Source organism: Diadema setosum, chromosome 17 (assembly GCF_964275005.1).
Source record: "Diadema setosum chromosome 17, eeDiaSeto1, whole genome shotgun sequence".
NCBI classification, from domain to species: domain Eukaryota; kingdom Metazoa; phylum Echinodermata; class Echinoidea; order Diadematoida; family Diadematidae; genus Diadema; species Diadema setosum.
In genome coordinates, this window is record NC_092701.1 from 5,624,236 (window position 1) to 5,642,615 (window position 18,380).

An 18,380-nucleotide genomic window follows, 5' to 3' on the forward strand; every position below is an offset into this window, starting at 1 on the left:
TTGCACATACATTTTTTGTTTTTGTTTTTTTATTGGACGAGAAATGAATAGATGGCCCAAAAATGAAAGAAACCGTAGCAGTGAAGATGTAACTCAGAAAAAATGCAGTCATTTGTTGCAGAAGTGTACATTTTGTTTCATGTTCTAAATGATCAATTTGATATTCAGTTGAAATGATGAGGGTTTGTATTTTTGAATTTCATCTGTTGTTTTGTTCCCCCCCCCCCCCCCAGATTCATAATCCGGCCAGCTGGGGGACCCAAGACACCTTCACCTATGCCACCGAGGCGAAAGTTTAGCAGTCGGAGGGTTAAGCCAAGGAACACCGAGCCCAAGCCAGACCCACAGGGGCCTAACGTGGATACCAAGCTGTAAAGCCCTCTTCTGCCGCTGATGATAGCAGATGAAACCATGAAGTGGCTTAGCTTTTCATCCTTGTGCTTTTGTGTCAGGAACTTCAACCCTGACATCTCGGTCATTTGCTCCCGTGTGATGTTGCGCAGGCCACAAGGTGCTTTCTTGCCATCAGCTGGGCAACACACTCACAAAACAGGGAGGTGCAGACGTGGCATTTATTATTACATCACAGCCAACCAAGAGGAGTCGTGGGACCAAGTACTGATGCAGAGAAGGGACAGCATCAGTTTTGCTGGTGTTGCTAGGCAACACTGAGATGTTGGATGAGAGGTATAGTCACATATCCTGCTATGAGCCAAGAAGTGTGAGATTTTAAGAGAATACATAAGCTCACCACTGCAAGAAGATACAGATGGCTATCGAAATGTACCTTACATTTACAAGTATTGTGGGAGATGCTGTCAAGTTGGATTTTGGTATTGGTGGTATTTGAAACTTTTCTGATAAAGTTTTGAGAATGGGTGACAGATTGGACTGGTTGGACTTTATTTTGTTTGCAAATGGACAATGTCTTAATGAGGTACAGACCAGGCATTATAGTTTGATGTGCTCTGTGCATAGCACTCTTGCCTATTGACAGATTAATCTGCATCTTACAGTTCATTCCACAGGTTTTCTCTGAGTGGCCTTTAAGCCACCACAGGAATAGTTGCATGTGTGTCTGTAATATGCTTTGGCATGCAAACAATGCAAAAGGCATAGAACTCTTTGAACCAAGACCACAATCTTGCAACCAGATGGGATAAAAGCACAAACATAACATTCAAAATAAGCTCAAATTCAAAGGAGAATAATGTTCCATTGACAAGCATCAAAATTACAACTGCCTATAATATCTCAGATTGTAGATGAATAGGTTCCATGACATTTGCTCCTGCGACAATTGCTCCCATGGAATATCTGCACAGTAAACCAAACATAAGTTATTCTAACAAACATTACCCTAACCCTAATCATAATCCTGAGATCAAGCTAAACCTAAAACCCTATTACAACCCTAACCCTAAGTCCTTGTAAGAACTGAGACCAGAGCAAATAATTTCTCAGGAGAAAATATGTTGTGCAGAATCTCTCAAAGAATAAGACCCAGAGATTAAAGTAAGCCCCCTCATACTTGTATATGAACCTGCATTCCAGTGAAAATCTATGCAAAATCAACCAACTAATGATACACTGGGTAAGTATACAAACCAATGTTTAAAAGTCAGATAACAATCTCTCACCTTCATGCTTAGTATTTGTATAAGATAATGATGTTTTTAATGATGATGTGCATCTTTCTAGAAAAGGTATAATTTGTGCCGTGTTATGGGAAAAGTAATGTTGGTTGTAGCATGGACAAGCAATATCTCCATCAAGTGACCGCAACTCTTATTATTAACCCATTTCCTCTTAATAGGTAGATTATGATATATCCCAGTAGATTGTGTGTGTAACCTACAATGTATCATGTTCTTTGTAGGTATGCAGTGGGTTAAGATGAGACTTCATGTCATATTAGTTGAGATTCAGACACCCAAATGGTTTTAGGACTGGAAGGTTTCCTGATTTTGCAAAAATATGAATTCTGCATTAGTTCATTTTTGATATTCAAAATGAAATATGTAATTTTCCATTATTTTTTTCAGGTTGAAAACTTTGCTGGCAAAGTTATATTTTCTCATACTTTTAGTATGCAAAGACATACAGAAATTGCATTTGTCTTATGCAGAATTTGTTCTTATCATGTGGCAAACTCTTTCACTGATTTTGAATGGCAGTTATATTCTGGTGTTGGACTAAATCAATGGTTTAGTCCACAATCTCTGATGATTGTGTTTCATGTTGAACTTGCCTTATGTACTTAAACCTACTTCTTATTTTTAACACTTACTGTATAAGTCAAGTTTATTTAGGTATAAACTCTGCCTACTAGTTTCGCTAAAGCAAACGAGTAAGCACCCCCCCCCCCCGATATTATAGTCTCATAGCCTGATGAAGCTGTCACATTCACTAAATACAGCACTAAACTACCTCGCTTTCAAACTGCATTCTTATCCAGACATGACAAATTGTGAGTGCATTTATGCATACAAGGGTCACATCGCTTTTATCAAGTCAGATGTCCCAATTTGAGTTCAGCTTGTGATGTCAGAATTCCTGTCCTAAAAGCTAAAATCTTTCACTGAATTACTCATTGTCATTGAAGATGAGATGAAAATATGCTAATTTAGTTTCTTGTGGACAAGACACTCATATGTGTACATTACTTGCTGACTTGTTTAAGTTTGATGTAAAGAACGAATGGAAGGAGGAGTAAAAATTGCATCAACTGCGTTTTAAAGCAAAGCAAATAAATTTGCATGGAATATTAATAACTTATTGGGGAATATGTGCTTTATGACTGGGCAAATTAGAGTGGCATTGAAGCAGAGCAACCCATACTCGATGAAATGCTGTACCCCATCAAAAAATCAAAATACCATTAGACTTTGTGGACAAGCACTTTGGCAACGTCAAACACAGAGTTAATCATTATAAAAGGTTGCACAAATGGTGTTATTTTTTGACTCCACATACCAGATATACCCTGTAAATAGTGTTCAATTCGACTGTGATGCTGTGTGATACTGGAAATGCGGAGAGTGAGAAGGGTAAACATGACACTGAAGAGAAGAACAAGTCATATTTCAGAGGCAAGGATCAGATACATACAATGGTGGAATGGAAGGAGAATACAGTGTTCATATCATGAGATGGAAAGACTATATATATATATGGCAGGGTGTAACAGATTAACATGTGAGATGCTAGTAAATCTTGGTTGAAGAAGTAACGTTGAGTGTATTGATGAGCCGGATCACTGCCATTCTAGACTTGCTTTGCAGTATGTACATACACATCAAAGGAAATTGAGAATGGGAAGTTGTTCATCTTTATTCTGAGAACAGTTAAAAGGTCTTTCTGCAGACAGCACTTATGTTTTATTTTAGCATTGAGAGACAAATGTACAGTGATGGTTTTCTTCATGGAGCAAACAGGAGACCCATATCTTGCCTTGTTGGTATTCGGGTCATTTATAAATATCATGGACATCTCTCAGTATATTCTTTTTATGGCAGATGTGATTGTTATCCATTTACTCTGAACCACATCAACCAATTTTCAATGCAAAGTATTTTGTATCTGATAACTGCATAACGATGTAAATAGCTACTGTACTTGTACATAAAATGTGCAGAGAGGTGCACAGCATCTTCAGCTGGGTTTGAAGATAGATGTAAAAACTTTCCAAACTTTATTATTCTGAGGTTTATTACAGCCCCCATGTGCAGCAGCTGTGCGTGGGAACCACTGTGTCAGTGTTGGAGATGAATGTATATAATTTTCTTATTTTTTTTCTGCATGCTTTTTACTTTTGTCATTGTAACTGTGGATCACACTACCATGCAACAATTCAACACAAGCCTCTGTGATATTCATAACTGCAATTTCAGAAAGGAAATAATGCTTATACAATTTCTTGCTATTGGTCATCAATTGTTATAGGAGAAACATTCAGACCAATTGTGTTTTCCTTCTACCCTCTCCCTGAAGTTATTTCCATACAACTCTTTTTTCTTGGTCATGCATTCATTGTGACCTTTGCTTTACATAACATGTGAAGGATTTACGCGTAGATAATATGTAAAACAAATTTGTTACCGGAGATGCAGATATCAATTATACAGTCAACTCCTTGTAGGCCGACATGGCCCAATTCCTTGGCATTTAGTCTGTGATATGTCTTGTGCAAGAGTTAATGTTATACATGTATTCAGTGTGCTATTTGAATTAAGTGAAATTGATTCCAGTTCTAGTGATGAGTAAGAGATATGAAAATAAAGAATGATATTCACTGTGCTTGGAAACTGAAAAATCATGTGGGGCAATACATTGATTTATCTTGTGGTTTCACAAGTCTCATCATGGGGGTAGTCGTTATCAAAGACTCTGTTATCGGCTGTTGTTAGCACTGCGTTTTTGTGAGTGACGAGCTTGACATCCTGAGCTGAGCTTGTTGATGCTTTGACCTTTTGAAGACTTGCGATTGTGATTATTATTCATATGATTCAGAGAAATCCTAAGCTGTGCAACCCTAACAGCACAAGCTTTATTGACCCTGATGTGCTTATATATACTCTTCTTGTGCACCAGTACAGCAATTGGAGCGCCTTTGGCAAAAGGATAGTTGTCATATGTTGGAATTAAACCACTGTGATTGGTCTTCATGTAATTTTGCTGTCATGTTCATATAGACAATATTCTACAGAGAATGATATTGTTACTACCATGTGATTTGAAATCTTGAAAATTAACTGCAATGCTGAAAATGTGAAATATACATCATATGATCATTGGCTCTTTTGGTCAGTCAACGTATACATCTCTTTCAAATTCGATCTACTAATGTACAGTATTAATAGGTGCCTTTTGTATCAATCACAAATCATGATAACATAATGTATTGATTACTGACAGTTATATTGAATGTAAGAGTATTTAAGTGGATGTTCATCTCTGTCTGAAGTTGCCATACATACCAAATGTTGGTAGGCGGTATTTTTCAAAGTGGTGACAACTTGTCAAATCTGTTAATGTTGCATGCTTCGTAAAGACATGTGCAATTTGTAACCCTGCATCCTAAAACTAACAAAAAGTCGCCAGACATGGATTTTTAGTTAAGGACAGATTCTGAAAGCTTTAAAGTGATATATAACTCAAATGAAATAGACTCTCCTAACCTATCTATATATTGGAAGAAAGCATGCACTGTGGAGAAGTGTGAACTGAGAAAAGAGGCTCTGAAGTACAAGGTCCATTCAAGTGCTCAATCCTGACCAAGCTGTGCAAGCTGTTCAATGGTTGGACAAAAATGAGGATGTAAACCACCCGAGCAACAACAATGAAGGGATTATTAAATTAAGCTGAAATTGGGTAAGCTCTATTTACTTATTCTGTCCATTATTAATGCCAACTTTCACAGCAGTAGCGTTTTGCTTTCAAAAGTTATTTGAGTTGAGAGTAAAGAGTGTGCAAAGGATATTCGTGAAATGAAAAGGGGTCTCTACAACATACTTGATCACACTACTCTACGAAAAAGGGGTTGTGGAAAAATTGTTGAAAACACACTTTCCAATCCATTTTATGATTCTAAACTTAGGAATGTTGTAGAAGAGGAATAAGTCTTTCAGAAAACATGAAAAACCCAACATTGACTTGGTAAACCTGTTTAGCCTTTTTGAGTCCTCACATAAAATCAAGGGGTGCAACTTTTTGTTGGTTTTGTGATGCACGGTGACATTTATTCTTTTTGTTATGATGGAGCTCAATGTGTTATTGATCTTGACCATTAGTGTATTATGAACAGGGGTGTCCCCATCTTCTACTAAAACCCTAATCACTCACCAAATAATGATAGTGATAATATGAATATGGTTCCATGATATTTAGTCCTGCAACAATAATTGCTCCCATGAAATATCTGCATAATAAGCGAAACAAATTCTACCCACAAATATAACCCTACTCCTCATGCTAATACACATACATCAAACTAGATTAAAAGCCCTATCACAAACCCTATAAACCCTAAATGCTTTGGGAAAATAAAAGCAGAACAATTGTTGCAGAAGCAAATATCATGTAACCTAAGAAAAAAAGATGCCTATTATATCTTTTTTTCTCCTTTTCCATGCATATGTATCAGTGGTATACTATTTGCCAGCCATCACATAGGAAGACTTTTGACTCTTTTTTTTTTTTTTTTTTTTTTTTTAAGGAAGGTATTGGGACATTTCATCATTTTAAACTCGTCATTTTGATTTCATATGGATGGGGTTAATCATATGCACAAATGTTGATACCTCAGTGTACTGTGATACTATTTGTTTTAATGCCTGCTCTTTCTTCCTTTCTTCAGAAATGTGATTTTATGACAATATCTTTAACTGACTTTTTTACTGTATGGATATTACTTTGATGGCTACAGAGGGATTACACTTCAGGCGTTAAAGTTTGAATAGTGACTTAAGACAAAATATAGGTTTTGTACCAACTGAATGAATTTCTTCCCAAGAAATGTATATTCTGTAAGTCTCCTAAATTATTTTTACAGAATGAAGGCTGCCACCTTCAAAGTGGTCATAGCTGAGAGTGTGCAAAGTTTAGTCCAATGCTTCAAGATTTATTATTGTTATTGACATTGGTCCTATGTTTGAAATTTGTTTTGGTTATTGAAGGAGAGGCATTGATTGTTAATTGCTTTTAATTGGCAGGTGTGTTTGTTTTTGTTTTTGTTTTTGTTTTTGTTTTTGCTGTAACCAGCAGATTGCGACGGTAAAGACCATGTTGCGTTGATTTTATATCATGAAAATTTTTGGTTTTGAGTTTTTCACATATCTCATGGATTAACTGAAGGAGAAATGAGGAAAAGATATAAAGGTATGCTATGAAAAAATATTTTTTCTCAGTGATGACATGTTATAGAACAGGTTGCATTGACGGAGACCTAAGATAACTGGGATTAACTTAGATGTTGTAACAATTTAATGTTATCACTTTTCTATTTCGTACCCCAAAGGAAATGCTCCGACTTCAGATTGATAAGGCTCCTTTTGAAAAAGCATGATGTGGAAAATACCGTTGATGGGCAATCTTTTTTTTTTACTTTATCATGAGTAAATGTCATAAATGTTTTGTTTGTGTGATGCATTTTTAAAAATCGTTTTGTTTTTACATCTCTGCTGTACATCTGTCAATTTTTATGTGCAATCCTTCGATTTTGTTGGCTTTCGATATTACAGAGATAAAATGAGAACATAACACTTCTGAAAATGTGTGTTATTTCATTCATCTGTGTTTTCTATTCTACATGACAATAACAATCAGTCTCCACTGTTTTACACTATGGTGACGTGAGTTGTAAATTTATGCGTACGAATGTAAACTACTAACGACACAGCTTTGTAGGAATGCTGTAAATTGTTCACACTGCCTAATGTCCAGTCATACTGTAGAAAAGAAAAAAACAATCATTAGTAAATATTTAAAAGAACAGTGAATGCAAATTTCAAAACAAAAGGCTTGAACAATGAGAGTTTCTACTGCACAATCTACATGTAGATGCATGCTCCAGATCTGGAAAGACTATGGGGGGGGGGGGGGGTAGAAAAACAAACACAAAACAGAACTAGACACCATTTGGAGTTTTAGGTTCAGTTCGCAATGAACAATACTTTTATTCATGCTTTTGCTTTTGTTTTGTCTTTTGAAAACAGAATTTTTGAAATTTGTAGATATTGAAGAAGTCATTGAGAAATTGAATTTTGACAATGTATTTTCCTCTCTTTTCAAAGATACCATTTTTGCATTGGAAATACCACGCATAAGTACATACACCCATGATAATACAATTGTAATGTGGTAAGGAAATACACTTTAACAAAAAATATTGAAATATTTGATGTTAAAGGGGAAATCTAGTCCAAATAAAAATTAGTTTGATAAGAAAGAGTAAAATCGTACCAATTCAATGATAAAAATTTGACTGAAATGGGATGAAAAATAAGGAAGTTCTGACATTTTGAAGCTTTTGCTAATTTCTGCAAAACAGTTCTTGTACAGTGGGTATGAATATGCAAATGAATGAGCTAACCATGTCATACCCTCACAATTTTCCATTAATCGTGTACAAATAAAAATGACAAAAATCCAATGTTTTTGTCATTGAAGTATGAACATGATGTTATCCCTTGTTTTACAACTTCAGAATAGTGATCAGTTTGGATATACCAGGATTTGAGCCCCGGGCATTATTGCGTTTGAATGAAAAACTGCAAATTTCAAAATATTATGCACAAACTATATGGCACGTTGTGAGGGAATGACATGCTTTGCCATTTGCATATTCATATTGACTGTTCAAAAATTGTTTCCTGAAAAATTAGCGAAAATTTGAAATGTCATAACTTTAATATTTTTCACCCGATTTCGATCAAATATTGTGCCGTTGAACTCATAATATTCTACTTTTTCTAATCAGACAAACTTATATTTAGACTTTGTTTCCCCTTTTATATATTAAGTAGGCGCTGTAGTGTATTATATATATGCTAGTGTGTGCTGTTCAATTCAAGAGTTAATCCACTACTATTAATATCATTCAAACATGTTATTTGACTTTTTAAAGTAAGTCTCAAGCACGAAAGGCCAGGAAAATTTTACCTTCAAGCAAGGATATCACAATAGATATCGCACAAAATCAAATGAGCTTAATTTTTAACGTTTTCAGTGAACACGCAATGTTATGCAAGGCAGTACAAAAATTATGGGTCTTATTTGCATGCATTTAATGTCGAGTATTTTATGTACATAGAAAGTTGAGAAAGTCAGGGTTAATCAGAGCATACTAGCTGATAATCGATTCATATATGCAGACATTAGAACTAGTAATAAGTACTAATAACCTCAAAACATGTATGGCATGTCCCATCAACAACAAAAAGAGGTATTTCTATGTGACCCGATTCATTTCGCTTTGGATGTTTTCTTTTTTTGCAAGATGGCGAGACCAATTTTACCATAAGTCTGATGGTTTCTCATTTGATAGATTTTACAGCACATGACCTAGCGCAGTATAGTCTGAACTTTTAACCTGCAAATCAAAAGATAATGTATGAAACACTTCATGCAAAATAAATGACAGTTTAAGTCTGTTTACAGCACACATGTACAGATTCAAAACAGATCTTATAATGGCTCCACTGTGTCAACATTCATTAAAATCAGTACCAGAATTCATCGTATTTTTCATTTACGTGGGGTCATTGACATTCAAAACACAGATTAATTTGCCTTGTTGATAACAATATTCTTATTTCTCACACACGCGACAATGATAATGATTTAAACACACACACACACATACACACACACGCACACAGAAATACAACAAACCAATACCTGTGACTTGAAACTTTACTTTGCAAGTCTTGATATTATTCTTAATAGTTTAAAGAATAATGTTTACTGCAGTCTGTTTTCTTGATTACACCTGTCACTTTGATGCAATGTCTAATAGAAAACCAAGTTTCGATCTGCAAACTTATCTCGTTAGCAATGTACGCCAGTATAATGTGTCGAAACTGCGACATGTCGGCATTAACAACACTTCACAGCTCGGGGAAAAGGTCAACCGCTAAAAAGATGGCAATCTAGATCAATCTCTTTGCCCCTGTCATATTTTTGTTACAATAGTTTATTTGTCTCCCATGCTTGAAAGTACAGTAACAGTAACTCTATCTTATGATTCATATTTGCTTTTTATAGTATAGGTACTCTTTAACTGCATATATTACTTCTTGGAAAGGCATATCATGCCTAAGTCCACCCGCAAAATACCAATTACTATTTCGAAATAAGGCTAACAGTAAGTTGACGATACGATGCACATTTATACGATAAAATGAGTCTTTTGTACATAATACATAAGTTACATCTGTTACATATTAGACATTCAATGAAAATGATAGCATTTTGACAACAAAATAATGCAGATTCATAGGTATTGAACTGACGTAGGAGGAACTTGAAAAAGGAACTTTTCCTTCTACGGAATTCCTAAATTGATAAGTATGGAATGTGAAAACTGTTATTTATGAGGACATTTTGCATGTTCCTAGATGAGTGTGAATGGATTACGTTTATCTTGCTTTGAAATGAGAAGAATCAAGCTAATTATAAACAATATATTTGCCTATTACACAGTTAACAATCGTTTGACATTATGTTCCATGCGTATCATACTTCCTATTCAAGATAGATCAAACCACCCCTCCCTCCACAGCCACACACAATTAAACATCGTTTCTACAATCGTAGATGCAGCTTTGCTGTTAAGAACACAATTCAACTTTCATCCTAGCAAATTAGTACATGTCAAATTACATGTTTTCAGAGTTCATTTAAATTTAAAACATGAGAGGAACATCAAATTTCACTGGTTCCATGCTGAAAGCGGGAACTTCTATACAGTAAATGCTACCATCAAGATCCAATGTCAAACGTCAAACAAATTTATCATTCTGTCCATGAAGTATGAGAATGATAAACTAAATCCTGAAATTTCTATGAAGTGTCTATTCAACACTACTCGGACTATATTGCATATTTTGCATAGCTAGAGTTTCACACAAACTTCCACCTGTATATACCTCCCTCAAATCTCGAGAGTTCCCATGTACTATCTTCATCCAAATACAGTGCCTTGTAACTCTTGCTTACATTTTCGCCTCCCTCTTCCGTTTTTATCCTAGTCCCTTCTATTCTTTCCCTATTATACTCTTTGTTAAATTTCCCCCTGTTCGTGTCATTCTCCCCCCCCCCCACCATATACTTATCCCCCCTCCCTTTTTTTTTTGGGGGGGGGGCTCTCCTCAACCCTTTTTCAGGGCATCAGTTCCATGAATAACTTCATGACTCTTCCTCATGCCCTTTCGGTTGGATTAATTCTCCTCTGATACCTAGACTTCGTTCTTTCCTTTCCCATTTCTTGGCGCATGTCTACATGACCTTCCTCGTCCTTTCATCACTTATGCGGCTCGGTGTAATCTATATATCAACCTTTCCTCGGCTGCTGCCTTCACCGTGCCTCTATGTTTCTAAACTGAAAAAGATAATGGAAAATGACCACAGTGATAAATACACACAAAGCATGTCGACAGGCCATCATGTTTTGCATGGTTAAAAAAAAAATGTTAGGTGAAGTCCCATCTCCACTTATATACAATGACCCTCCAAGGGCTCACTCGTGTTCTCAGTGTTGAAGTGTATTTTAGGAGCTACGATGTATATGAAAACACAAAGTGCGTGATCTAAAATGCATTTATGACAGATAAATGCACGACAATTGAACAATATTATACGAATCGATTTTTTTTTTATTGCATTATTTAATTTTCTTACAATTGCATAAGGGCTAATCATCTATTTTGACCATGTTATTATCGGCGAAAATAGTAAATGACATTAATGAAAGAGCATGTTTCCTTTGTTTTATGAAAATATATATAAGATGCATTTTTAACCTAATTAAGTTTAAGACAGGGTTTCCTGTGCAAGAACCTAAGAGTATTATAGTTTAGGAGCGTACACTACAACAAGATCACTGTCACGTGGTACCAAGTCAACTAATTCAAAACCTTGTAATAAACATACAATAAGAATATTATTCACAATATTGTATAATACATTGTATGAAGAAGTAGTGTATTCCCGACCAACTTCAGGGGCGGATCCAGGAATTCCGTAAAGGGGAGGCGCCTTTACATATTTAAAAGAGGGGGCGCACGCCCCTCCCCTTCCTCATTTTTTTTTTCTCTCTTTTTTTTTTGTTACAAAAAAAAAACACAACAACAAACAAACAAACACACCCTGGATGCGTCACTGAAGTGAAAATCGGTAAGGTCACTCTTCACATAATAGTAAAAACTTCATGGAATCACAGTCGGTAATGCATTGTGTTTAAAGCCACATATTGTTAGTGCTTCTAATACTATTTCACGTAACAGTCGTGCAATCAGTAGATTAATTTCTCAAATATCTCTTTCTTCTCATCTTGCACCATCCATTTATATGATACTTTCGTATCTAACTGTGGAATTTTTGAATTTTGCTTTAGCCTAGGTAACACACATACAATCTCGATCTCTCCTCAAATTGATATCTTGTTTTCTTCTAATGGAGTCACTGCACATAATTTGCAATACTTCTGTATGTAGATATTCATACTAACCGTTAATGATTACAACAAATTCCTAAGAATCGAATACTGGTAATTATTTTAGCTGGGCAAATTTATGTAAAAGTCTATTGCGAAAACACCTCTCTCCCATGTACCTTAAATTGAATGTGCCCCCCCCCCCCCCCCCGCCCCGGAAAATAAGAAGATTTTCTTTTGTACAGTCATATAACATTTCCCTCATAAATTGATTATCTGATGCCATATTTCCACAATTTTAAACATTTTCTTCATTAATATACACAAGCAAATGTATTATGCCATTTAAGCACATTAAAGCACTACATGTTTCAGATCTTTGATCTTTTTCAGGCCTATTTCTATCTCTGTATGCATTGGTGTAAATGTTGTCCTTGATCTCTTTCTCATATCTTGCCAATTTGTGTTCATTTGAGAAATAATGAAAATGCGTTTGAATTCAATTGGATATCTGAGCATTCCGGGACAATACACAGACACTAGAGATCTACATTCATACTATAGCAAGATAATCATGCAGATCGATCAGGCCTGAAGGTGATTATAGTGTCCTCCTTCGTCTATGTAAAACTACATGACCAGACATTCATACTAAATTAGCCTATTAAAAAAAAGAATATATATATATATATATATATATATGTATATATCTATGTAAGGTAGAATACATGTTACATATGATGAGTTCAGAAAGATGCAACATAATTGTGAGACTGCAAATTATACCTCTGCCAAGTCTTGATTGTCACCGAGTAATTTGCTCAACGGTTCTCCATTAATTTTGATATCGTCCAGCTGTAGCATGTACAAGATGAAAAAGTAACAACTATCAAACACCGGAAATCATATAATAATTAAGTACATGGAATATGAATAATACATCTGTAATCGTATGTCTGAAAACATGGATTGGTATTTTTTCAAACGAAAACCTGCTTCATAACAGCGTATAGATGCTAGTTGCATAAAATTGTGGTCCTGAAAAATAGGTATATAATGATTTGATTTGGATAGTCTCACTTACTGACAGATAATTATGGAATTGAAATTGCAGATCAGACGAACTTCGGTTGTGTATAGGGCCTACTCTATTTTCTTTTTCTTTTTTGTCTGTCTGTCTAGGCGTGGTCCAACTGGCAAAAGATCGAGAAGATTAAAGACACCCAGTCGCGAGGATACATGGACATATTTCAGCCGCGGGCGGCAGCACGTAAACTCGCTTCCGAAGTTGCTACGAAGCGAAATGTGTGTGTGCGCAAGACATCCCTAAAGCAATGTATCGCGCTATAGTATCTCGTTTGCTCGCTTGATTGATCTGAGCGCGGGGAGTACGTTTTGTGTAATGTGAATTGAATGTATGGTATACTGTATGTACTGTGTGATGCAATGTTCGCATGAGCTATAGTAGCTAGCTGCCTATACTTCGTGCGACTACAGTGTACGCCTTCTCTGATCGCACCGTCGATCGTCGTCAGTCGTTAACTACACTGTAATCGTCAGATCAGATTAAATATAGGTAGGGTGGCCATCATGGACGATGACACATCGTCATGGGTAGCAGATATTACCGCCGAGTTGTCCATTCTGAACGCGGACGATTGGGTCGGAGACCTTGACGTGTCTTGTGTAGCCCTACTATATACATATCGACCACCCTTATTGAAACCGACCGCGTATTTACAATTCGTGCACTGAACACTTAGTACGCACTTCTCTGCGCGCAAAGCACATAAAAATGGATTGGCTTTGAATGTAGATGAGGATGGTGTGGGAAAACGCGATAATTCATTGTTCATTAATGGTTTTAATCAAGGACAAAATTTCGAATGAATATTTTCACCGAATCGTAATGACAGCACTATGTAATGTCTATGGAAGTTTCTAAAAGGCTTCTAAAAAGCTTCGTACAACACGGTGTTCAATACAACTCGGTTTGCGTGCATTGTCAATGCAAAAACAGCGGTCGATCCTAATAACGCGATGTACCGCGGGGAGCTGAAACGCGGCCACGCAAGTTCGTCGGCGATATTTTTGCACTGAAACTTCGAATCGAAAACGGAACAACGGCATTTGATAGAGCTGGATTTTCTCAATCACGTAGGTCAAGTTTTTTTTACGTGAATTTCAGTGTTAAATATTCTTATCAAGCAGATAAACATCAGGCGGTCGATTAGTAGTAGGTCCAACCATACTTGCCCTGGCGTGTGTAAATTCAGGACGGGGAAGCGACTGTGCCCGTGCAGGGCCAACGGCCACAGTTGCACTGCACAGTGTAACTGTGGCCGTGATAGAAGGGGGCCGTGCACCAACCGACATACCTTCAAGTCGAAGTAGGGCCTAAACTACTCGAGTAGAATCTATTATTGTTAGATCTGTCATCTTTGAACCTTTAGTTCCCCTGTTTAAACGTTAGAGTTCTACCAGATCTATTGGGTTAGACTACATGTATGATGGAGCTTGCGATAGATCTATTCATTTTTTTAAATTTATTTGCAAATCCTAAATCATATTCTTGGGGAATTTGCATAACATGATTGATATGAAAAACTTCTCATTTAATGGGACTAATGACATTAAACTGACCCAGCAAATGTCATTTCAATTACGGCATTATCATAATTTGACATAAATGAGAACGTGGAATTATACATAGAAAAATAGGCCTACTTGTCGATCAAACGCAAATGCCCTAAAGTTACTGATACTAGATTAGAAAAAGTCATTCCACTTCAATCACTGATTCATGTGTAGACTTCTACTTACACATCATCTGGATCTGGATTCCTTGAAGTTGTTGACTTGGCCAGCTGGGGTTGCTTGATTGGCGTAAGCCGTGGCAACACAATTCCACCGTGCATGTCGTAACACGAATTTGCACATTCTAAATAAAAATTCCTGCAAAACTGTTCATGCAACTCCAGCAAGTGGAAAGCAAATTTTTCATCGGCACGCTGACGCTGAAGCCTCCCCCTCTGGTCTCTTACTTGTCCTCCAGCTAAGAACACGTCTCTCTGCGTTCTCCACTCGTCGATAGCGTCAAACAAGTAGATACGTTGCCTCGAGTTGGACGGCTGTTTGATCTCCATTGTGAGGTTTCATTACTAAACCAAAGCCAAGGCTAAGCCGAAACAGTACAGCACTTTTTATTGCAAACAGTACTCGCATACCACACACAATATTGATACTGACATACTGTTAGTACCGGTACCGACGACTTTCTATCAACTTTGTTATGTTACGATCCGGCCCAACGTACTGTAAGCTGTACGTATAACACATGCAGCTGACGCAGCAGACAACATTGCACGATGAGATCATAACAACCTGCCATATGGCCATATGCATTGCAACTTGCTATACATGAAGCTTAGAGTTTTAATATTTTTTCATCAAAGCATATTTATAAATACCAAATATTAAACAACGTAATATATGAATAATTTATGATATTGTTATATAATATTTTCAGACATTTTTAAATATTATTGCCTAGATTGCTGAAATTGGCACCATAGTGCATATAAACAGAGACTGGAGCCAGATACGTACGTACGTACACCCGACAGCTCTCACTACTTCTTGTGTCGCGGACCGGGAGAGATTTTCATGCGCATGGCTGTTGTGCGGTTTTGTGCATGCACCCATTCGGCCCCATTCGGTAGGTATTCGGGCGTCCATGTTGAAATTACAGTGGACAGCTCGCACGGCGCGCTCGTGCCCCATCAGGTTTTCGCTGGTGCGCTGCGTAGCGTCGTGTTCGGCATTCGGTACGCACGGGGGTACAATAACGGGAGGAGCAGCTTGTCGTGCTTTTCTACTGAGCTGCGAATCGCCTGCGACGACCGGCTGCCTTTAAGATAGCGAAGTCTTCGCGATCTTCTGTCGTGCGGTCACACTGGCAAAACTTTGTGATCTTAAAGATCGCGATCTTAAATTTTTCGATCTTTTGCCAGTTTGACCGCGCCTAATTCTGTCTCTTTCTCTCTCTCTCCCCTCCGGCTACGTGAGGTATAAGGATAAGGATGTAAAATTTGCTTTTACCGGGTGAAAATACCCACGCTAACATCTTATGCATTAATTGACGTCGCCCTTAATACTTACCAGAACTTGGTAAAAGATCGAGCAGCTTTCGCCATCTCTTGTCACGCGGTCACACTAGCAGCCAAACCGAGAAGTTTGGGTCATTGATTGCGCTCAAGAAAAAACAGCGCGCCGTCTGATGGCCAGTGAGTTGTGACGTAACAATGCACACGAGTCCTGATTCATGTGATGACCGCAAACAAGTGTTGGACTGGTCACGTGAAAAAGATCGCGAAGTTTTCAGTTGATAGCGGTCACACTGGCAACAGATCGAGAAGTTTGACGGGAATGGGGGATAATCTCTCTAGTTGGGTTGGTTGGGAGGCTTCGTGAGAAGTGTCGCGGGAAGTTTGCGGTCATACTGGCATCGCGAACTTAAATCTTCTCGATCTTTTGCCAGTCTGACCGCTGATCGAGATTTAAAGATCATTAGATTTTACACTTCTTGATCTTTTGACTGTCTGACAGCGCCGGATAGATTTTCATGTACTAACCTTGCATTGTGTTGGCAGTGACGCTACTGTTTTGAAGAATGTCTTTGGAAGATTGCGGCATATGATATCGGCACGTTTGAGGTGAGGCAGTGTAGACAGACATTTAGCCAAATCCACTGCTGCATTCTCTGAAATGTAATCTCCATACAACTTCATGGAAAGCTCTTGGATCTGAGGAATTAAAACAAAAAATGGAAAGCACTCTTTCAGGGATACTTGATTTCTCGCATTGTGTTATAATTACAGTGTACATTAATCTATTTCTACAGGTACAACGCATCTGACATGCTGCAGTGCTGTTGTTTTTAGGAGCATAAAGAAACCTCATTGCAAGCGAAAGAAAAGATGATGAGAGACCCAAATTACATAATCAAATGAAGCAAAGTTATCATTAGTTTGTAAATTGCATCCTCTGCATTTATTACTTGTCGAAAATTGTAATGAGCTGATGATTGAGGATTCAACTCTGATTTTTTATATTCATCTAATGTATACCTGACATGATTGTGCGCGGTAGGAGGCTGATGAGAAGAATTCATCCGACAAGTCGTAGCATTTCACACTGAAATTCGTCAGACGTGGCATAGCACAAACCCATTCTGCCAAATCACTTCCCATTGACGATTGATATTCAGAATCGTCATCCGAGTTCCATAAAGACAACGTCAGATGTTCAATCTGTAACAAGAAAGACAAAATATATAAACCGAAGTCGATCAAAAGTATAGCATAATTCAAAAAAATGCTTACATATACCAAAAACTGTGAATAAGTGATTCCCGTGATTAAGAAAAATAAAGAAAATACACGTACAAGTGATTCTATATTCTAACCTTCTTCGACATAATGGAAAAATGAGCAGTCCCTGCTGGTCAGCAATGGCCAAAAAAAAAAAAATATTATAAAAACACAAGCAAAGTTACTCTTGGTCAAATATGGTGACTCAGGATTACACTTGACATACCTGACAGAATGATGCTACGGTGGCGGCCGTTGAGAGGAAATTTTCGGGCAAGTGGTAGCACCCTGCCTTAAATCTCGAAAGACTTGGTATAGTACACACCCATAGGGCCAACTGTTCTCCCATGGAGAATTGATTCCGTAAGTTTTTCTCAAAGCGTTTAAAAGACCACTTGAGATCTTTAATCTGATACAAAGGATAAAACATAGCAAATGACACAGGTAATCGTCTCCAACGATACATACACACAACAACAACAGCAACAACATCACCAACAACGTTATCTATCGCAATCATCATCGTGATGAAATCCTTGGTTGCTGTTGTTTTGTTTTTCTGTTTTTATACTGCCACAATAATATTGGTGGCAATTAAACTCGGGTTTGTTTGTTGTTGTTGTTGTTTTAGATACAAAACAGTCAATTCCTTGGTGTGATTGAGGTTAAGACTGGCTTGGACCATGGAGCTTCAATTTTGATGGACGTATTTCATTTTGTAATGCCTTACCATTAACACACATGATCATTAAAAATCGATATACTCCAAGGAAATGTTTGATCTAAAAAGTCATAACAATTGATGACTGACATTCTACTGTGCCTCAATGTTAGAGTTGCGTCAATAACATCAA

The 18,380-nt window shown here is 37.2% G+C and overlaps 2 protein-coding genes across 2 annotated transcripts in view; one reads left to right on the top strand and one right to left on the bottom strand.

The window, feature by feature from the left end:
- LOC140241248 (potassium channel subfamily T member 2-like) overlaps positions 1 to 380 on the top strand; it is a 282,715-nt gene extending 282,335 nt beyond the window's left edge. Inside the window, exon 30 of the mRNA XM_072320999.1 lies at positions 234 to 380. Coding sequence (XP_072177100.1) covers positions 234 to 375 — 142 coding nt within the window. The 3' untranslated portion in view covers positions 376 to 380. The remainder of the gene's footprint in view (positions 1 to 233) is intronic.
- Positions 381 to 16,598: 16,218 nt separating this feature from the next.
- The window catches only part of LOC140241120 (uncharacterized), a 44,476-nt gene continuing 42,694 nt past the window's right edge, over positions 16,599 to 18,380 (bottom strand). The window contains exons 10-12 of the mRNA XM_072320887.1: positions 17,753 to 17,935; positions 17,289 to 17,466; positions 16,599 to 16,702 (exon numbers count right to left, since the gene is read on the bottom strand). Of these exons, the coding sequence (XP_072176988.1) occupies positions 16,599 to 16,702; positions 17,289 to 17,466; positions 17,753 to 17,935 (465 nt within the window). The remainder of the gene's footprint in view (positions 16,703 to 17,288; positions 17,467 to 17,752; positions 17,936 to 18,380) is intronic.